The sequence below is a fragment of the Gossypium raimondii genome, chromosome 11, assembly GCF_025698545.1.
Source record: "Gossypium raimondii isolate GPD5lz chromosome 11, ASM2569854v1, whole genome shotgun sequence".
Classification (NCBI taxonomy): Eukaryota; Viridiplantae; Streptophyta; class Magnoliopsida; order Malvales; family Malvaceae; genus Gossypium; species Gossypium raimondii.
Window position 1 is genome coordinate 41,541,454 of NC_068575.1, and position 23,103 is coordinate 41,564,556.

The 23,103-nt window shown below is 33.1% G+C and overlaps 2 protein-coding genes across 4 annotated transcripts; both read left to right on the plus strand.

Annotated features, from left to right (window-relative positions):
- The first annotated feature begins 8,915 nt into the window (after positions 1 to 8,915).
- LOC105803867 (uncharacterized) lies at positions 8,916 to 12,952 on the plus strand. Its single transcript, XM_012636282.2, has one exon. It carries the CDS (start codon positions 9,763 to 9,765, stop codon positions 12,595 to 12,597), a length of 2,835 nt encoding a protein of 944 aa, XP_012491736.1. The 5' UTR covers positions 8,916 to 9,762; the 3' UTR covers positions 12,598 to 12,952.
- A 2,188-nt stretch (positions 12,953 to 15,140) lies between these two features.
- LOC105803868 (B3 domain-containing protein LOC_Os12g40080) lies at positions 15,141 to 18,079 on the plus strand. Of its 3 annotated transcripts, none has more exons than XM_012636283.2 (6): positions 15,141 to 15,465; positions 15,873 to 16,352; positions 16,439 to 16,903; positions 16,989 to 17,271; positions 17,365 to 17,465; positions 17,582 to 18,079. In XM_012636283.2, exons 1-6 carry the CDS (start codon positions 15,370 to 15,372, stop codon positions 17,828 to 17,830), a joined length of 1,674 nt encoding a protein of 557 aa, XP_012491737.2. In that variant the 5' UTR covers positions 15,141 to 15,369; the 3' UTR covers positions 17,831 to 18,079. The 3 variants fall into 3 exon arrangements, with proteins under 3 accessions (XP_012491737.2, XP_012491739.2, XP_012491740.2); XM_012636285.2 differs by having other exon boundaries at positions 15,456 to 15,592; XM_012636286.2 differs by lacking the exon at positions 15,141 to 15,465 and adding an exon at positions 15,487 to 15,723.
- Positions 18,080 to 23,103: the final 5,024 nt, after the last annotated feature.

Genomic DNA, 23,103 nt, shown 5'->3' on the forward strand with positions numbered 1-23,103 from the left:
GGGAAGCTACATGGGGAATTGGAAAATCATGAGGGGGTGGAGGTCTAACAGCCGGATTTGTACGAACGAACTCGGCAAACCATTCATTCATAGCTTGGAAGAAGGCTTCTCGATCCCCTCCTCCTTGACTAACTGTAACTGGCCTTTCACTACTATCTGATGGCACCGTCCCTTCTGTGGGAGCGGGTGCATTACTTTCTACATCATCTATACTAGCTCGTTCGAGATCCATAACTATAAAAGAAAAACATTTTAAAATTGTCAAGAGTCGTCACACTATCAAAATACAAGTATGGCATGTATAGCTAGATTCTTATTCATACTGAATATTCTGAGAACCGACTAAATTATCACTCTGATACCAATAAATGTAACACCCCTTACCCGAGACCATTGTCGGAGTCGAGCACGAGGCATTATTTGACTTAACTTACTAGATCGGAGCATAAAAAAATTTTGCTTTTAAGATTAATTCGCTTACGTTCAATCAATATGTCCCTAAAAAGGACCCTCAAGACCCTAAAACATGCAACGAAAATAATTCGGGTCCAAATTGAGAACATTAAAAATTTTTCGAATACTTAAACAGATTAAAATAATTTATTTCACTGTTCACAATAAAACTGTCCACCTGCGTAATAATCACTAATTTAATTATAAATCGAGTTACGAAAATCGAAATTTAGATCCGTAAATTTTCACTGAAACTAGATTCATATTCTTTTTACCATAAAATTTCCAAAATTTTTGGTTTAGCCAAATAGTATAGTTTATTCGTTAAAGTCTCCCTTGTTTCACTGCTTGACAGTTCTAACCCCTCTTCACTAAAAATCAATTATCTCATTATACAGAATTTAGAAAATGTTTTTGTTTGCTTCTTTTGAAAATAGGCTCACTAAAGAATCTAGACATATAGATTATGACTCATCATTCTTTCTGTACAATTTTTAATGGTTTTCTAAATTCAGAACAGGGGACTTTAAAAACCATTCTAACCCTGTCTCACTAAAATTCAAATATCTCATAATATATAATTCCTTTGCCTACACCGTTTCTTTCATGTGAAAATACACTCGATAAGATTTAATTCTATATCTCAATAACTCTTTAATTTAATTTCTACTATCCTTGGTGATTTTTCAAAATCACATCAATGTTGCTGTCTAAAAACTGTTCCATTGCAAATTTTTACTCTTTTATAATTTCTTTGTATTAACTATCATTTAGGCATACATAACATCAAAACATGTTATTAAATAGCCATTTCAATAGCTAATCATTATTGAGTATTTCCATGCTATCCATTAGTCATATCATAAGGATACACACACACAAAATGACTAAGTCCCTATACATGCCATAACTTAATCGTTCGAATCATAAAATACCGAGATAGTCTGTTGATAGTGTGAAACGATCTCCGATGCTCTTACGATCCTTGAATTGGCTTGGTGATACTATAAAAAAAATAAAGGGAGTAGGCATAAAGCTTAGTAAGTTTACAAGCAAATAAATAACAACATTTATCATAAATAATTATACTCATAAATTATCATCAAGTATCATGATCTTTACTTTCTTATTTACTTACTCTCATACTTGTTTACTTACTTGCTTACTTAAATAACTCATGATTATAACTTACTCCTCCCTTGTTGAAATTTCTTTCTCAACTGATAATTGAAATATTCTTAACCCTTATAACTCACCTAAATATATTTATTATGCTTTTACCTGAACTTTCATGTAATATAGTCCATTTACTAGCCCGTTGAACCACTTGGTATACTAAGGATACTCGGGTCTCCTGTCTAATAATAACATGCCAAAGCCATGTCCCAGACATGGTCTTACATGGGATGTTTCCTGTACTGCCAATGCCATATCTCAGATATGGTCTTACATGGGAGTTCTCATATCGGTGCCCATGCCATGTCTCAGACATGGTCTTATGGGGGACCTCTCATAACCTCAATAATGCTAATGCCATGTCCCAGATATGGTCTTACATGGGATCTCATTCCCTTAATTTCATGACATTTGTATCTGATACATTCCTAATGTTTCAACGGGACTTTTTAATATTGATTCTCTATCATCTCATACTTGAGTCAACATTAAATAATTTCATGAAATAAGTACATAATTGCTGGAAAATAACAACATTAATAATAATGATTGAAATATTGCATTTATTTACCGTACACTTACCTTAGTACAAAATACGATCAAATCTAGCAACTTAGTCCTCAACCTTTTTTTTCCTGATCTAACTTCGGATTTCATTCCTCTTGATCTATAATAGAAAATTTAGCTTATTTAATACTCACATTCATCAAAACAGTCCTTGACTCAAACTTTGGAAAAATCACAATTTTGCCCCTAAAATTTTGCATATTTACACTTTTACCCCAAAGCTCAGAAATTAAACTTCATCCCTTATTCTTATGTTTTATGACACGCTAAACATTTTTCCCTTCTATGGCAACATCAAATTCTCACTCTAACATTTAATTATGAACATTAGGTATTTTTACCAATTATGTCATTTTACTCGTTTTCACTTAAAATCGCCTAGCAAAAGTTGTTTAACATAATTTCAAGCTTCATATTATACCATAAAACATCAAAATAAACATATTTCACCTATGGGTATTTTTCCAAATATGAACCCTAACATGAATTAATGGTAGAATAAGCTAAACCGAGCTACGAGGACACCAAAAACATAAAAAAACGGGACTTGGATGCACTTACTATGAGCTTGAGAAAGTGAAGAAACCCTAGCTATGGTGTCCCTTGAAAATTTTGGCCCTTATGGAAGAAGATGAGCACATTTTGCCATCTTTTTCCCTTTTAATTCTTTTTTTTAACCAAATGACTAAAATGCCCTTCATTAAAACTTTAGTTATTTTTATCTATGCATGCCCATTTTTGTCCATGAAAATCTAGTGCTCTAATTCCATTTAAGGACCTCTACTTCAATTATGCACTTCAATTAAATCCTTTATCATCTAAAACTCATATTTACCCACTTTTGCAATTAAATCCTAATGTGCAATTCAAACATGCAATCGCTGAAATTTCTTATCGGTATTCTAACACATGCATCCAATCAATCGGTAAATCATAAAAATTAATCACAATAAACTTTTCTATCTCGGATTCGCGGTTTCGTAACCACTGTTCTGTTTAGACCCTATTTCAGGATGTTACATTAACAATAAAAATAGCATTATAAACATATCATTCTAGACCAAAATACTAATTTACTATAATATTAAAGTACAAATATTTTTAACATATTATTCAATGCATTAACATGTAACCTTTCGACAATATCAATAAAAATAACATATAACACATAAAGTTATATACTATCTCATATTTTTTTACATATTATCTCATATTATAAATAAAATAACATCACCAATTTATTATAAAAATTTTAAATATTAATACTTACAATGGACAATAAGTTGTAGTGAGTGTTTGGAAAACCACATAGTAAATAGATTTGGATGTAATTGTTTATACTAAACATGTATTGCAAGTTTGGGTAATAATTGTAATTAGTCAATGCTATTGAATTAAGTTAAATTGGAACACCTAATTACAGTCTCCAATTCTTATAAGAGTTGAGAATAGGAAGAATTACACGAGGACATTTGTCATAATAACTTTCAAAAAAATTCAAAAAATTATTTCTTTTTAAAGATGTAATTACACTCAATGAGACACACATATAAGGAATTAGAATTCTTTATAATTCCAAGTGTACAATTACTATATTGATAATGACACATTCTTGCAATTATTTTGTGGTGTCCAAGCATATTTTTAGTAATTTTAAGAGTAAATGGGAGGGTTTACTAGTTTAGGGTATTTGGAGAGAAGTAAAATTGAAATTAAAAAGAAGAAAAAGGATGAAACGGGGAAAAGAGTAAATATTTAAAACTAAAATTAACCTCAACATTCATTAGTGTCAATGTCAAGACAAAATCAGTTTTTATCAATTAGTGATGTACAAGATTTCTGACATAATATTTAAAAAGATCTCGAATTTCGACACCCATTTATGTTGAAGTTAGATTAACGTCGTCTCATGATATCTCAAATTATGAGAATTAGATTGCATTTAGAATCTCTAAACAAGACACTTAATCTTAAAGGCTTAGTTAGGTTTGGCTCAGTTGAAATTTTTCTTTGGATTTTTCAATTTTTTTAAATTTTAAATTTATTTTGGAAAAACTTGACTTTATTTTATAATTTTTAATATTATTAAATGAAGTTTTAAAGTCTTTTCACAAATATTTTTAAAAAGTTTAAGTAAATAAAAATAATCAAACACTTATAAAGTATTCTTTTGAAATAAATTTTATACAATAGTTTTAAATTTTTTAACTATTTTAAATGTAAAACAATTATATTTTATAAATAAATAAAACTGGATTCAGCTTAAATAATCATGTTTTTTCTGAACTAATCCAAAATACCACGGTTTGAATCAACTTTTGTTTTCTCAATATTATAAGGAGATCTTTTACTATTAGAAGGAAAAAAAGCACATTTTGAGACTTGATTTTCAATTTTTCTTATTTTGGACAATTAAAGAAATATTAGATTAATTAAGCTTTTATTATAGTGGCCAAAGATCATGACTCCAGGGTTTGACCAACGATAGTTTTGCACTTCAAAAATATGGTTGACTAATTATGATTGAATCATGATCCTTGTTGGCTGGCTTTGACAAATAATAATCATAATCACAACTAAGTACTGCACGTGCTTTTCATGTGATTGTTGAGGAATTCGTGATTAATTTTCTTTTCTACTCCAAAATTGCAATTAAAAGAATAAAGAAAAACAAAATGTTTTTCTTAGTTGATTCAAATTGCGTAAAAGATAAAATTGAATAAAATATTAATTAAAATCGTATAGTTGTAATCCCATACCCATATATATTAGGAATATGATTATATTTGAATTTTTATTACTTTAACATAATATTTTTATAATTAATTTTATTTTTTAAAATATATAAATATTTTTTCTTTCAATATTATCTTTTACATTAATTTATAAATAATTATTTGATTTTAAAATTCCAATATCTAAAAGTCCAATATAATCTTTGGTACTTGAATTTGACATTTTTTCCTAATTTGACACCTAAACTTTTTTGGGCTCAATTTATTACCTGAACTTGGCATTTTATTTCCTAATTTGGTACCTACGTTTTTTTAGGTTCTATTTGTACCTAAATTTATTGGATGTTATACAAATTACATAAAACACTAACAATGTTAACATTTTTTTGTTATACTATAAAAATATTGCCAGTGTTAAAGAAAATTAATGCTGCAAAATGGATATTGAGCTATGCTTAACTAATTAATATTAAATAAGAATTTTTAAAACCCCAAATTAAAATAATTTCATTATTTTCAATTAATAAAATGATTAAATAAAAGTAAAAGTGATTGAAGATATAAAATACAAAAAATATCATATCACATGCCGATTATACATTGATTATTTTTGCTACCTCATAAAAGAATAGCATTGTTAGTATATTGGATTAATTTGTAAAACGTTTGACAAGTATCAAATCGAACAAAAAAATTAGGTACCAAATTAGGAAAAGAAGTTAAGTTCAGGTACCAAATTGGATCCCAATAAATTTAACTACCAACTTAAGAAAAAAGGTCAAATTTCAGTACCAAATTAAAAAAATCTCAAATTTAGGAACTAATTATTATATTAAGCCTATCTAGAATTAAGTATTTATGAAGAAAATGGCAGAAAGCTACTTCATGACTCTAAAACGTTTCTGACGTTGGAAAAGAAGAAAAAGAAATGTAAACATTTATAAATTGAAACAAAAAAGAGTATGAAAACACACAAATTAAATAAGAAGAAAAGAACACTCTTGAAGAGTGACATTATGATTCTTAATTTAGAATATCTTAGTGCTAAAATCGACACCAATGACTTTTTTATTGTTGACTATGAAAAGAAATATAAACATTATAAATTTAAAATACAATATAGAAGCACATGAATTAAATAATAAGAAGAAAAAAAATCTCTACTTTAAATTCAACTAACTTAGTGATAAAATCATTGCTTCACTATTGACTAAACTTCATGTGAACATGTTTAAAATCAATTAGTTGATTCTAAAAACAACGTACATTGTAAAATCAAGCTCTAACAAAAAAAAAAAATCAAAAAGAGGGACTAGTATTCAAATTAAATAACAACTTAGATATAAATAATTAATAAAAATAAAAATTTGAACTGTAATAAGAAATAATTAAAGCTTTGTTACGCTTGAAAGATATTGATTTATCAACAACATCTTGACATAACAAATAAAATCTACATATATACACATAAAAACTAGGCATATCAATAATATACATCAATATTGCAAAAGGATAAACAAATCCTTTACATATATATACACAAATAAAAAGATTGTAGCCTTCAAAAGATACTAAAATGTAACTTTCAAAATTTAAAAAATTAATTTAATATAAATAAAAATAATTTACTTAACAATAAAACAATGTTAATTAAAATATATAATACAATTAAATTATAATTAGTGATAAAATAAATTCTCATAAGGAATATCAAGAATACCCTTTTGAATTATCAAGAGGATTTTATTAACATCAATGACTTCAGAAAGAATTGAAAATATAATATATATTTTATTAAAAAGAAAAAAATCATTTGAGTAAAAAAAAGAAAATAGTAATAAAAAAGAGAATAAAAAGCAGCAAAAAGAAAATTGAAGGTCGACCTTGGACCAGATATACTTTCAACAAATAAAAAAACAATCAAAAGCAGAAATAATTAAAATAATTAATTAGCTTTTGTCAAAATATCTAAATTGCGATTAACTTTTAATACTTAAATTACGTTTACTCCTAATTTCTAATACCTAAATTATCCCTTATTATTTCTAAAAGAATTGTTTATATATATATATGGATTGACAAAATTATTAAAACCCTAAATTACAAAAATAATCTTTTATATTTAAAGAATATGTATAAGGTGATATCTGAACTCATGCCAATTATATTAAAAGAAATTTTAAATTTATCATTTAACTAAAGTTTTATTTTAATTAATTTATATATTTTAATTATTTTTATTAGTTGATAATTATATGTTATTTTAAACACATATTTATTTTCTAAATATATGATTTTCACACAAATACACATATCATAGAATTTTAATATATATAAAAGAAATTTCAAAAGCTAAAGAAAATTAAAACAAATTATAACTGCTAACTAAAAAAACTACCCTAGACTTGTCCACCGAACTTCAGCTTAATTTTTTTTGTTAAATAATGGTTTTAAAATTTTTAATGTTAATCTATATGTTTTTTTAATAATAATAACATTATAAAAAAATCTACAACATAATTGATTAGTAAAATATATAATAAAAAAACGAAAATTTTAATCTTGGGTAATTGACCTTTTTACTTTTGAGGTAGGTTGGTTATGGGGTTTTGTGCATTGGTGTGGCCATTAAAAGGAGATGGAATCCAAAGGCAGTGGCTTATGTATTTTGTTTTTTTCTTGCTCATATGACACTTTTTTCCCACCCAAAATTTTCAAAGACTAGGGCCTCCGTTTTCCCAAACCATCCTCTCTCTTTTTCTTTTTCTTTTTTTAATAAAATAAATTTTAAAAAAGAAAAAGAATATCTTCCACATTTTTCTAATAACGATTCCATCACTGTATGCATGATGTCCATAAAAATCTTGGCAAATAGTGTTAAATTTTAAATTTTATTTTTTGGGCAAAAATATATTCCAAGGGGTTGGCAATACCAGCTGAAAAACAATGTTGAGAATATTAGATCTTTTAGGCTGCAATTTGTTGAACCATAGAGGGTTAAGAAATACCAACAAAGTTGAATATGACCAAGTGACTAACAATGTCAACAAAATGGAACAAGTATTTTAATAATTGATGGAGAACTGGGAACAGTGTTCCTTCAAAAATTTGGGTTGTTTTCTGAAATTTTATGAACATTCTCTTTTTTTTTCTTTGAGAAGAAAAGCTGAAAAAGGACAAACAGAAGTCTATAAAATTAATCTGTATCCAACTTGATGTGCCCTTAATATAAGGAAGCACAAGTCTTCTTCCATTGCATATATATTTATATATTTGTCTTTTTTTAGAAAAAAATTGATTAAATAATCTTTATTCTTGAGCCCTGACCTGGACCATAATCAACATTCAAATAGCATTCATCAAATGCTGCAAAAAACAAGGATTTTCTTTTTCATTCTTTTCCTCTTCTATGTTGGAATAATCAAAGTTTGAAAGGGTAAGAAAGCAAATATTATCAAGATTTTCGACATCTTCCTCTGGTGTTTTAAAGAGTTTCCTATTTATTAAATTGGGTTGTCAACCTTTGCAAATTGCAAACCAATCTTCTTTGATGATCTCATTTTAGATAATATAAACAAAAAAGCTAAAACTAAACAATCAATTTTTTAAAGCCTGATTGAAAGACACCAAAATAAAGTCTTTTTCTTTTTGGGCCACTTGTTCAGTATTGTGTTAAGTCAAACATAATTTGTGCAGATAAAACCAATTGGAAAATTATATATTTATGTAACTTCTGATGGGAAGTTAAAATTTGAAGGGGTAATAGCAATGTATAGACTGTAGATTCAGGAGGTGGATCTTTAGCTGCCTAGTTGGACAGAAAGCAGCTTTTACAGAGCAGCTGAATTTTGACTTTTTGCTAAGATTGTATAGGAAAAAAGCTTTATTGATAGGCCCCACCCACAACCCACAAAAGGGAAACATGAAATTAGTTATAAAAAAGATCAATAAATGTGTAAATATTAACATAGTAAAACAAGGATTTTTACATTTTGATTTGTGAAATCAATGTCCGTTTCTCACTGTTGGTAATGGGGAGGGTTCTTTTGTGTGGAAGATGAGAGTGTAAATGAGAGAGAGAGAGAGACTTGGCTATTAATTTTGGTTGTATGTAATTGGATTTACTGCTTCCACAAGTGAATGCGCATTTGATGTAAAGGAGTTAGCTTGCTTTTAATTAAGAGAGAGAGAAAGAAAGAAAGAAAGGGAAAGATAAACAGAAAGGTGCATGTTTTTAGCTGGTTAATGGAGGTCTGGTTTTTGGGTTGAAGAAGGGATCTTTATACACTATGTTCTTCTTCTCTTAAACTTTTTTTTTTCGGGATCTGGGTTTTGCGGGTTGTAGTTCTACTACGGCTTCAGTTGTTTAGCCTTTGACTCGTGAATCTCTTCATTGGGTTCCCTTCCAAGTTTTTGTCTTTCTTGTACTTTTTCCTTCAAAGAAAAATGGGCTTTTGACTTTTTCTATACTTCCAATTCTATGTTCTTGTCTGTGTGTTGTGCACCAGAATATTTCTTTTTGGTCCTGTCATCGGTTTCTTTTCTCAGGTTGGAGCCTGAGATTTTTTATTTTTTTGGAATTTCCTTCCTCTTAAACTTTTTTGGTTCCTTATGAGTTGTTCCTCTCTTAATCGAATCCTTTTTAGCTGAATTTAGGGCTTTTCTGATCTGGTACAAGATTCCTCCCTTTTGCTTTGAGCCTTAGGTTTTGAAAATTGAACCCATTTGGTAGAAAAAAAAAAGTGGTGCGGGGAGGGGGGTGGTTGTTGGATGCGTTAAAGACTTCTTGTGCTCTTCTTCTTCCTGGGTTTTGTCTCAAGTTTAGGCTTTGATGCATCTTTCACTGTGGAAGCCCATATCTCACTGTGCTGCTCTTATCTTAGACAAGAAGAGCAGGAGAAGATATGGCTCTGAATCAGCTGCTGAAATCAAGAAGAACCCGTCTGTTCTCCGAAAACTACACGAGAACAAACTCAGGGAAGCACTTGAAGAAGCATCTGAAGATGGGTCTTTGTTCAAGTCTCAGGACATGGAACCTGATTCACTAGCCGATCAAGATGAGAGCTTGGGACGATCAAGGTCCCTTGCAAGACTCCATGCTCAGCGTGAATTTCTGCGAGCCACTGCTCTTGCCGCGGAGAGAACATTTGAGAGCGAAGATTCTATCCCCGGTGCGCTTGAGGCTTTCAATAAGTTCCTCATAATGTACCCAAAATACCAGTCATCGGAGAAGATTGATCAGTTGAGGTCAGATGAGTACGCACATTTGTCACCAAAGGTATGCCTTGATTATTGTGGATTTGGGCTTTTCTCTTATGTTCAAACCTTGCATTACTGGGAGTCTTCTACATTTAGCTTGTCTGAGATAACTGCCAATTTGAGTAACCATGCGCTTTATGGTGGTGCTGAGAAAGGCACTGTTGAATATGACATAAAGAGTAGGATAATGGATTATTTGAACATTCCTGAGCATGAGTATGGCCTTGTGTTTACTGTGAGTAGAGGGTCTGCGTTTAAGTTGTTGGCTGACTCGTATCCTTTTCATACAAATAAGAAACTATTGACCATGTTTGATTATGAGAGTCAATCGGTGAATTGGATGGCTCAGAGTGCTAAGGAGAAGGGTGCAAAAGTTCACAGTGCTTGGTTTAAGTGGCCAACTCTTAAACTTTGTTCTACTGATTTGAGAAAGCGGATATCGAATAAAAAGAGGAGGAAGAAGGATTCAGCTACTGGGCTTTTTGTATTCCCTGTGCAGTCTAGAGTAACTGGGGCTAAGTATTCATATCAGTGGATGGCATTGGCTCAGCAGAACCATTGGCATGTCTTGCTTGATGCAGGGTCATTGGGTCCCAAAGACATGGATTCACTTGGACTGTCCTTGTTTCGGCCTGATTTCATTATCACGTCATTCTACAGGGTCTTCGGATATGATCCAACTGGCTTTGGGTGCCTTCTTATTAAAAAATCTGTCATGGGAAGCCTTCAGAACCAGTTTGGATCAACTGGTTCTGGGATGGTGAAGATTACCCCCGAGTATCCGCTCTATCTGAGTGATTCTATAGATGTTCTTGATGGATTGGGTGGAATTGAGGACAATGAAGTTGGTGAAAATGGTGATAAGCCCTCTGAAAGCCGTTCGGGGACACAGTTGCCCGCCTTTTCTGGTGTCTTCACATCTTCTCAGGTTCAGGATGTGTTCGAGACAGAAATGGATCAAGATAATAGTTCTGAAAGAGATGGAGCAAGCACCATATTTGAAGAAACCGAGAGCATCTCTGTAGGTGAAGTGATGAAGAGTCCCGTCTTCAGCGAAGATGAGTCATCAGACAACTCATTCTGGATTGATTTGGGTCAGAGTCCACTGGGGTCAGACAGTGCAGCTCAGTTGACTAAACAAAAAATTGCCTCCCCTTTTCCTCCATTTTGGTTTAGTGGCAAGAAGAACCACAAGCGGCCCTCTCCAAAGCCAACAGCAAAGATATATAGCAGCCCATTATATGATGATAAAGATGTTAACTTGGGACATGATGATCATCATGTGTTATCATTTGATGCTGCTGTTCTATCAGTTTCGCAGGAGCTGGACTGTGTGAGGGAGGTCCCTGAAGAAGAACAATTCTCAGGAGCAAACATCACCTCACAAAATCATGTCAAGGCTTCAGGCCGTTTGCATGTTGTGGAAATCAAGGAAGAACAGGATACCAGCAAGCCACTTTCTGTGGGGACTGTATCTGGTTCAGCTATGAATGGAACTTGCTGCAACAATTCTTCTGTCCTTCAGAATAATGGCCCGGCAAATGGCTCAACTTCTGAAATTTCCTCAGAGATTAAAGAGAGTGCCATAAGAAGGGAAACTGAAGGTGAATTTAGGTTGCTTGGGAGAAGGGAAGGAAATAGATATAACGGTGGTAGATTTTTTGGGTTAGAAGATGAACATCCAAGCAGGGGAAGAAGGGTATCATTTAGCATGGAGGATAGTCATAAAGAGCACCTGAGTCATAGTTTGGCGCCAGGAGAAGTGCCTGTGACCAGCCTTGACGATGAAGACTACAGCAGTGATGGAGAATATGGTGATGGACAAGATTGGGACAGGAGGGAGCCTGAGATAATATGTCGGCATCTTGACCATGTTAACATGTTGGGGCTCAATAAAACCACTCTTAGATTACGGTTTTTAATTAACTGGCTTGTAACCTCATTACTACAGCTCAAATTACCTAATTCAGATGGAGATAGTAGAGTGAATCTTGTTCACATTTATGGCCCAAAAATAAAGTACGAAAGGGGTGCAGCGGTGGCTTTCAATGTGAGGGATAGAAACAGGGGCCTAATAAATCCTGAGATTGTACAGAAGTTGGCTGAAAGAGAAGGTATCTCTGTTGGTATTGGTTTCCTCAGTCACATACGAATATTAGATGGCCCACGACAACAGCGAGGGGCTTTGAACTTTGAAGATGCTACCCTATGCAGGCCTACGGAAAATGGGCAACAAGACAGGAAAAGTGGGTTCATAAGAGTCGAGGTTGTTACAGCTTCTCTAAGCTTCCTGACAAATTTTGAGGATGTCTATAAGTTGTGGGCATTTGTGGCAAAGTTCCTTAACCCTTCATTCATCAGGGAGGGTACACTTCCGACCGTTGCGGAAGAAGAATCAGAGACTTAACGTCTGCAATTGAGCAATTCAAAATCATTTGCAAAATAATCCCAGAGTCTGAGTGGAAGCTAAAGAAGACCCTGAGAGGATTTGGTGGTACCATTATATGCATATGGTTTGCTCTTCCTTAAGACGTTTGGATGCAACAGGGTGAATTTGTTAATTCATATTTATTGTTGCTTGAAGTTTTCTTTCTCTCATTTTGGGTTATTGTAGAGTTGGTTTTAGTTTTAGAAATATATTTGTACTATTTTGGATGTTATCCTGACCTTAAAAGCAGAAGTATATTTCCTACCAGTTTTCAGTCTGCTTTTGGTTTATACACATTTCATTTATCTTTGTAAAAAGAAGCAGCTAATTTTTACCTTGTTGGATTTAACTACATTCACTACTATTCTGATTTGGCTTATATATATGTTGTTATTTAACCTTTTTGCATTTAGTTTCAACGAGGAAAAAAATCTTGTTAATAAACGAGGGAGCTTGACTGAGGTGGTGTCCGGCCACCAGTAGGAAACGTTGACAAACTTCATCTAATTGGAGATGCTGTCCGGCCACCAGTTGAAGCTGTTAGATATACAAGGTTTTGCCTGTCATCATCCTCAACTGGTAATCATCTGATACAAAAATGTACATAAAAAGCTTCTGGATGGGGCTAAGGACATATGTCCCCACTAAAAAACTTGCACTTCATTATCATAAAATAAAGGGATAAGGTACAATGACCTTTACAGATAACTAAACCACAAATAATGTCAAGGAATGAAAATAACAGATGGGTGGGAAATTGTATTTATGATCCCTGCATCATCTAAGTTACTCCTGTCATTATTCAATTGGCTCGACGAAACTACTTGACAAAGATTGAAAATGAGCAGGTAAGTAATGGACGATCAGGATAATCTCACCAGAGAAAGGTTTTCATGCATTCCAAAAGATTAATGTCCCACAGGCCACTACCCTTTTGGAATTTCATTATAGCTAATTAAGCTCACAAGTTCCATGAATATCAGTAATTTTCAGGGATCCCTTTTATCTCAACTGTTAAGAGAGAAAAAACTTGGACTGATAGGTTTCATTTTCCTCTAATTTTTGCATATAAATTTATCCATCTGTTATTGTTGTTTTCTTTTCCTAACTTCTTCCGTAAACTGTTGATTTTCAAGTTAGCACTTCAATGGCAAGGTTTAACTGTACTATCTAATTGGATTGATTTTTGAATGTTTGTAAAGTACAATAATCTACTTCTAATAAATTAAAATAGGTACTTAACGTTTATATTTTTTTATAAATTTGACATTTATTTTTTAAAATTAAATTCTACCCTAAATCTTAAAAAGGGTCAAATTTGACCATCAACCTTTCAAAAGAGTTGAATTGTCATTTTTAACGAAAATACTAACTAAAATATTAAATTTTTAAACATGACATTCAGACCTGGCAATTCATATGTACTTTATGTTATTTATTTTAAATGAATTTTTTTATTTTTTATTTTTTGTTGATAAAATAAATAGTGTTATGTCAGCATGAAGTATACGTGTACTACCACACGAATTGTCATGCCAATATTGTTGAAAAAAAATAACTTTTGTTAGCGTTTCCATTAAGAAAACAATTGACTCTTCTTGAAAGTTAATAATCAAATTATCTAAAATAAATAAATGCCAAATTGACAAAATATGTAAATATTAAGGGCTAAATTTATCATTATACCATTAAAATAAAGAGACTACCTCTTCATTGTTTTAATATGATAACGTATTACTTTGAGAGAGAAAAAAATGAGAGGCTAGTGGTTACTTGTTGAAGATCGGACCCTCAACACGTCAGGTATCATCAAGTATTATCCTCGGTAGAAGTTTTTGTCTCTCATTTCTATCGAGTGAATTAAGAGATAGCGAGTTTACAGAACACAAATGCTTTGTCAAAGGCTAAGAATGTTAGTCAACTAGTATCATTCTGACTCATTAAGTCCTTATAAGTTCGTGTTTTCAAGCACTTGATGATATACTCTCATTTTATGGACTTATCATCTTTTTTTTTTGTTAAATGTTGAACTTTCAACACATCCGCTATTGCCTTGCGTGGAGGTTTTGTTTTCTCTTTACCAAAAATTTGAGTGTTTAAACAGACAACGAGTTTACAAGGTAACATTATCTCATCTAGTGCCTAAACAAGCACCCATGTGAATGTGCATGATTGGACTTCAACTTACGTCCTATAATTTATAGGTCACTAATTAGTGAAAATCTTATCACTCACTACTTCTTTTGATCCTACTTGAAAAATAAAATTCTCACCAGAGACATTACTAAATTTGTTGATGATTCGAAATTCATGTGAGAATTTTATCTACTAACTCGACTGAGTATTTGAAGAGGAGATGAATTTTACGAGAGAATCTTAAGCAAACCATGGGTGATTGAGCTTGATATTTATATGCTATACATAATCGCATATAATTTGACTGCTTAAGCACCCGATGAAACGTTACAACTATGTGAACTCCTGCCTCTCCAAGTCACCTCCTTAAGCGCACGAAATTCTCTAGTACTAGTCTTGGCTACAACTGGTTGACTGTCATAATCACTCACCATCAGGATCTGAAAATCTCTAGGAACAACGGAGTTTTAGTTGGTAATTTTGTAAGTAACTACGAATATATTTCTGCCCAAAAAGGAAAAAAAAAACTACGAATATATTAACCATTTATTTGTTATAGCTGTTTTGCATAAGTTTTCCAAGAACTTAATTTCTGAACTTCCGTCACATTCGACTATGGCTTATCACCATGGTAGAGTTGATGGTTATTCACCAGAACCATACCATTTCTTCAAAGTCATTCTTGAAAGTACCATTCGGGATGGCAAACTTGTAAGCATATATTCTCTCTTATTTTAATGAAGAAATTCTTTTGGCTTCTTATTGGTGTCTTGAAATGTAATAAATGAGGGAAAATGGGGAAACTTTCAATGGCATTTCCCCTTTGACTGAAATACTTGTAAGCATATATTCACTTGCTCTTTTAATTTTCTCTCTACATTTATGAGTTTCTATCTGTACTCTGCAAGTCTACAATTACCGGGTAGTTTCCACATTTTTTCCCTATAGATTTCAGATTCCCCTTCACAGGTAATTATAGCAATTAGCAAGATTCTAAAGCTTTTTACTTTTAATTATTTGAGTCTTCAATTAATGTTCTTAAGTAGTACCTTTTACTGTATATTCCAATTTAGAATATTAGCATGGTTTATTAGAGGGTTTTTTGGGGGGGTTGACAGGGAATTCCTCACAAGTTTGCAAAAGATTATGGAAGTAAACTGTCAAGCCCAGTATTCTTTGAGGTTCCAAATGGTGAAGTGTGGGAATTGGAGCTGATGAAACTTGATGGTAAATTGTGGGTTCAAAATGGGTGGCGAAAATTTACTGAGAATTACTCTTTGGAGTTGGGACATTTCTTGGTGTTTAGATACCAACGGAATTGCCGTTTCCATGTTCTCATATTTGATAGAAGTGCTTCAGAGATTCACTATCCATACGCTAATAACATCTCTACCGACATGACAAAGAAACCAGTGTTGCAATGTCCTCGCCCTCCAAAAATTATGAGAGCTAGTAATAATGGGTTTTCAGCTACAAAGGGAAATGAAAAATCTAAAGCTCTGGAGAGAGCTAGCAGTGCCATCAAGTCTGGAAACCCATTCTTTTTGGTTTTCATGCAACCAACATATGTTGGTCTTCACTCCAAAGTTAGCTGCCTTGTAAGCTAGCATTTTGAAACTATGCTTAATCTTTACAAATGGTGTTTGTTGTCTTCTGTTTTTGTAATAATTTCCTTTTGTTGCAGAGTATACCTAAGGAGTTTTCCAGGAAATATTTGATGGATCAAGGTGATGTCATTCTCTGTGATTCTAGTGGGAATACTTGGTCTGCTCAGTACCGCGCTACTCTAGGAATGAACGGACAACCTTATGTGAAACTCTTAAATGGTTGGGATGCTTTTGTACGCGACAATAACTTACAAGTTGGTGATGTTTGCGCCTTTGAGTTAATCGACTGCATTGACATCTCATTCCAAGTAGTCATTTATAGTAGTAAGAAGGCAGATTTTCATGGATCGCCTGCACAAATGGAAGCCGGAATGACATTGACTCGTTCCGAATGCCTGGAACCAGTGAAGGCCCGTGAAACAGCTTTTCACAGAGAGATGAAAGTCCGTGAAAAAGCTCTCCAAAGAGCACTGGCTTTCACATCTGAGAATCCCTTTTTTGTTGTTGTTTTACGACCATCATATGTTCAGTCTCATGCATTGGTTAGTTTTCACTACAGAAACCTGTTAGTCATATTACCAGCTCTTGCTGATGAATTTACTGGTTTATAATTGTCTTTTCTACCAGTGTATATCCAACGATTTCACAAGGAAACATTTCAAGACTACCCTCACCAACATCGGTATAGCCCTTCGTCTTTCAAATGGGAAATCATGGCCGGCAGAGTACCATCAGCGAAGCATTGGAAATCCAAATGCAAGGATCTGTAATGGTTGGAGGGCTTTTGTTAATGACAATAAATTGAAAGTTGGTGATGTTTGTGTCTTCGAGTTGGTGAGTGACACTCAAATTTCCGTCAAAGTAATCATTTTCCAGGCTATTGCAGATGAAGATTCCCACCCATCACAAGGTGTGCAAGTCCGCTACTGTTAAGTCATTAGTGACTAAATAATTAAATTTTGTCGAATCAATTAACTGATACATGGAAATGGACTTGGTGCAGGAGCTAGTGAGGAAGCTTTAGGCTTGACATCACAGTCTGCTAAAGCTCCATTAATCTTCCGACGAGTTGTGCTGCCATTACACCTTAAGGAAGACTGTGTGGTAGGCTTACTATCTATGAATTCCTACTACCTATATACTTGGACCAGTGCAACCTTTGATTGATATCTGAGAGCATGACAATAGTAACAATATTCTGGAAATTCTACTTTCTGCAGGATATACCATTTAGATTTGTTGAACAATATTTTGAGCCCAATGTCCAGAAGTTGATACTTCAGGTTGCAGATAGAACATGGCCCGTCGAGATAACAAGCAACCCTCGAATTCGCATAGCTAAGTTAACAAGCGGCTGGATCAAATTTGCGAGGGAAAACTCTCTAAGAGAAGGTGATATATGTGTCTATGAGCTGGATACAGTCGACAATAACTTGCTTAAAGTATCCATTTCAAAATATGCTAGTTAAACTGTAATGGACATTCCTGCTGTTTATGGAAGCAATCAGAATTAAGTATATGAGGAGACAAACTGAAGTCCAGAATCTGAGTATTTATAAATCTCAAGATTTTATCACTTCTAGTGTGATTTAATGGATATGAACTATAATTTTACGGAAAAAAGAATTGATCTAATTAGATGAATTGATATATCCTGTGTACAATGCACTCTTTTGTTCTGTATGTCATGAATCGATATATCCTTGATTACCTACTAATTTCTTAACATTGTATCACCCACAACTATAACTCATAACTTCACATACACGAATGCATCTGCTTCATAAAATAGAGATTGAATATGAGATTTAAAAGAGTGATTTCATGGATTTTCTAAAAATTTTATCTAAAAGAAAATGTAAAAATTATAAAGAATTTCAAGAAAAAAAAAACCTAATCAATCAAATTGTTCACTTTTATTGCAGTTTCCTCAAAACATTCTTTCATTTAATCCAAATGCCTGTCACAATTCTCTTTTAACTTGGTTGTGTTGTGTTTTTGTTGATGCAATATCAACTAAAGAGAGAAACAAACAGAGGTATGATGTCAGTTTACTTGAATAAGCGGAGAGCTATAGAAGAGATGAGAGAAAAAGAGGAAATCTAGAGAGAGAGGAGATATTCTTATGTCTGTCTGTTGATCCTTGAGGGTCTTTGTATGGAAGATTGAGGTGTCACGTAGAAACATCCTATTGGTAGGCATGTCAACTTGTGGTCTCTTAATGAAAGTGACAACCTGACCTTATAAAACTGTGATGTGATGTTATAAGTTGAGCTAGTAATAGAGAGAATTTTAACAGTAATGATAGGTGAGCAGTCTATGAGGTGGAGGTATATCAGTTGATGGAGGTGTTTTCTTGGCAGGAGGCTCAGTAGAGGTGGCATAACCGTTCTCAAAGACCGGTTCTCTAGAGCTGTTCAAGATCAAAATTGGCTGCTTGGCTGAAGCCATTATAACAATGTTTCTGATGCTGTCCTGATGAGTACTTTTCACCTGGACAAGGTAACTTCCTAATTTTCAAGTAAAAATAGTCTTGAAGAGATATCTTCTCCATTGACATAATGGCGTCATGTTTTTATAATTTCATGTATGTAATAAACACATGACAATGCAATATATATATATATATATGCACATTTTTGTTTTTAAATTAATAGAAAATAATAATTCAAAATTATAATCTATTTTATAAAATTGAGTTCAAATATGCTATATACATTTATATAAAATTTAAATTATTATTTATATAAAGCAAATTTTAAATTTAATTTTACATAAATTTATTTATCAAATATTTGTTAATCTGTATGAGATAGAATAGGCTTAATTAATGTTTTTAAACTAATTTTTGTTTTTGTTGATCATAGTTATTATAAAATAATAATTTTATTTAAAAATGAGTTAAGTATAATAATTAATCAATAAAACAAATTAATTAAATGTAACTCATATACATTTTCATCAATAATTAATTATCAATTTTAATAATTGAATTAAAATTTTAAATTGAGAATTTTTTATGTTTAATTTTTAAAATAAAAAAATTAAATTTAATACATGGACAAAGATACCGTATTTAATTAATTTAATTGTGCTAACAACTTTTATTTTTAATTGTGCTAACACCATGGACAAAGATATCCAGTTCTAATGTGATCTCCTTAGTGTCATGGTTCTGCCATAGTATTTTCACAAGAGGGAGTCGTTTCCTTCTCAGAACCTTTATCTCGCGATATAGAATTTGTACAAGTTCCTCCTCAAAGGACAAATTCGGTCTCACCTCAATCTCTTCTATAGGAGTGATATGGGAAGGGTCGGATTAGCATCATCTCAACATGGAGACGTGGAATACATCATGGATGCAGTCTAGTTCAGGAGGTAACTCTAATTGATATGCAGTTGGACCATCTCTCTTGAGAACTTTGTAGGGTCCGATGAATCTAGAACTTAACTTGCATTTTCTTTCGAACCTCAACACTTTCTGCCATGGGAACACTTTTAGGAAGACTCGGTCTCCGACATCGTATTCAGTGTCTTTTCTCTTTAGGTCTGCATATGACTTCTGCCTATTTGAAGCTACTTTTAGTCTATCCTAGATTAACCTTATTTTCTCCTCAGACTCTTATACCTCTTCGGGATCCAAAATTTTCCTTTCTCCCAATTCAGTCCAACACAGTGCTGTTCGACACTTGCAACCATACAATGCTTCATAGGGTGCCATTTTGTATACTCGATTGGAAGCTATTATTATAGGAAAATTTTGCTAGAGGAAAATGTTCCTCCCAACTACCTCTAAATTCAATGAAGCAACCTCTCAGGATATCTTCCAATATATGAATGACTCGTTCGAATTGTACGTCAATTTGCGGATGGAAGGCAGTCCTAAAATCCAAACGCGTACACAGTGCCTCGTGAAGCTTTTTCCAGAATCGAGATGTAAAACGAGGATCTCGATCTGAAATAATTAACATTGGTACTCCATGAAGTCTTACAACTTCCAAAATATATAACTTAGCCAGCTTTTGTAAAGAATAGTCCGTGCAGACAGGTAAGAAATAAGCTGACTTGGTTAATCGGTCTACTATCACCCAAATTGAGTTTTTTTTAGTGGGTGTTAAGGGTAACTCACTAACAAAGTCCAACGTTATTCGCTCCCACTTCCATTGAGATATTTTGATTGGTTGTAAAAACCCAGAAGAGAACTGATGTTCAGCTTTCACTTGCTGATACACTAAGCACTTAGCTATAAATTTTGCCACATCTCATTTCAGTCCAGGCTACCAATACAGTTCCTTTACGCCCCGATACATCTTATTTCCTTCAAGATGCATGGCATAAGGACTAGCACGCATTTCTCGAAGTATAGTCTGCTTTAACTCTTTATCGTTTGGCAATATATATATCCACGATAGCATAAAATACCATTATCATTGAACCCAAAATCTTCAGTTTTACCGTCTTCCACCTGCTTAATCCACGACAACAAGAATACATCTAAGGTTTGTTTAGCCTTGACCTCATTGGCTAATGTGGGTTTCACTTGTAGCTAGCTAACTAGCAAGCCTCCCTCATCCACTGGACTTAACCTAACAAACATTACTCTTAAATCAACCATCTATTTTCTACTTAAAGTGTCTATCACTACATTGGCTTTTCTAGGGTGGTATTCAATTACACAATCTTAATCCTTTAACAGTTCTATCCATATTCGTTGCCTCAGGTTCAATTCTTTTTGGGTAAGAAGGTGCTTGAGACTCTTATGATCGACATAAATGTAGCAATTCTCACCATACAAGTAGTGCCTCCAAATTTTTAGTGTAAATACCACAATTGCCAACTCCAAGTCATGATTCAAATAGTTGCACTCATGCTATTTCAGCTGCCTCAATGCATAGGCAACTACTTTATTGCCTTGCATCAACACACATCCAAGGCCTGTGTAGGATGCATCGTTGTACACTACATACTCTTTTCTTAACTCGGGCTGAATTAATACGGGATCTTGAGTTAACACGACCTTTAGCTTTTCAAAGCTAGATTGTTGCTCATCTGTCCACTTAAATGGAATATTCTTTCTCATCATCTTAGCCAGTGGTGTAGCTATTAGAGAGAACCCTTCAAAAAATCTACGATAGTACCCGGCTAAACCAATGTAACTTCAAATTTTAAAAACATTCTTGGGTTGCTTCCATTCTAGGATGACCTCTATCTTCTTCGAGTCCACTCTGATGCCCTTTGCGTATACCACATGACCCAGAAACATAACTTTATTAAGACAGAACTCTCACTTACTTAATTTGACATACAATTTCTTTTCTTAAAGGATTTGGAAAAATTTCCTATGGTGCTCGTCATACTCAATTTCAGTTTTTGAATAGACTAAGATGTTGTCGATGAATACAATAATGAATCGATCAAAGAAGGGTGGAAACACTCGAATCATTAAGTCCATGAAGGTGGTCAGAACATTGGTTAAATCGAAGGGCATTACAAGAAATTCATAGTGGCCATATCGGGTTCTAAATACGATTTTATCTGCCCCCTTCACCTTCGGTTGATAATACCCTTACCTTAAGTCTATCTTTGAAAACAATGTTGCCTCTCAAAATTGATTGAATAATTTATCGATCCTAGGCAGAGGGTATTTATTTTTGACGGCCAGTTTATTCAACTGCTAATAATCTATGTACAATTATAGGGAGCCATCTTTTTTTTTCACAAACAAGACCGAAGCTCCTCATAGAGAAACACTAGGTTTAATAAACCCACAATCTAGAAGCTCTTGAAGTTGGATTTTCAATTTTTAAAGCTCTTTAAATGCCATGCGATAGGGAGCAATGGACATTGGAGCGATTCCTGGCAACAATTCAATTCTGAATTCTCCCTCACGACCCGGAGGTAACCTCAGTAACTCATCGGGAAACACATATGAAAACTCACTGGAGCGATTCTTGGCAACAATTCAATTCTGAATTCTCTCTCACGATCTAGAGATAACCTCAATAACTCATCGGGAAATACATATGAAAACTCTTTAACGGTTTGGATGTTATCTAAGATAGAGCTATTGATATTATCACCTATTACATAGGCTAAATAAGCCTCACATCCTTTGCAGACTAACTTTTCAACGACCATAGCAGAGATTACATTAGATACATAGTTTCGTTGCTCCCCAACTATAACAATCTCACTACCCTTTAGCATTTTCAAGGTTACTCTCTTAGAGGCATAATCTAGGCTAACTTGGTGTTCCACTAACCAATCCATACTCTAATTTAAGTTGAACTCCCCAAATGGTAACTCTATAAAATCTACTAGAAACACTACCCCTTGAATCTCCAATGGATATCTCCTATAGATTTTATTTACAATAATCACTTGTCCTAAGGGACTTATTGCAGTAACATTAATAGTGGTTTCCTCTACCCCAACACCTAGTTTATTAGACATATTACAAGTAATATACAAATGGGTGGATCCTATGTCTATTAAGGTAAAGTATGAAACTGAATGAATGGTAAAATACCAATGGTAACATCAGACGCATCTCTATCCTCATGTTTTCTAACGACATAAATAAGGGCAGGTTGTCTAGCCTCAGTTTGGTTTGCACCAGTTGCTATAATATTTACGACCCTATTTTAACCTTAACCCCTTAGAGGCAACTAACCCATTTTTTAATTTTGGGTTTGATTTTGTACCATAGTTTGCACCTTCTCGACTCGACGATGATAATTTA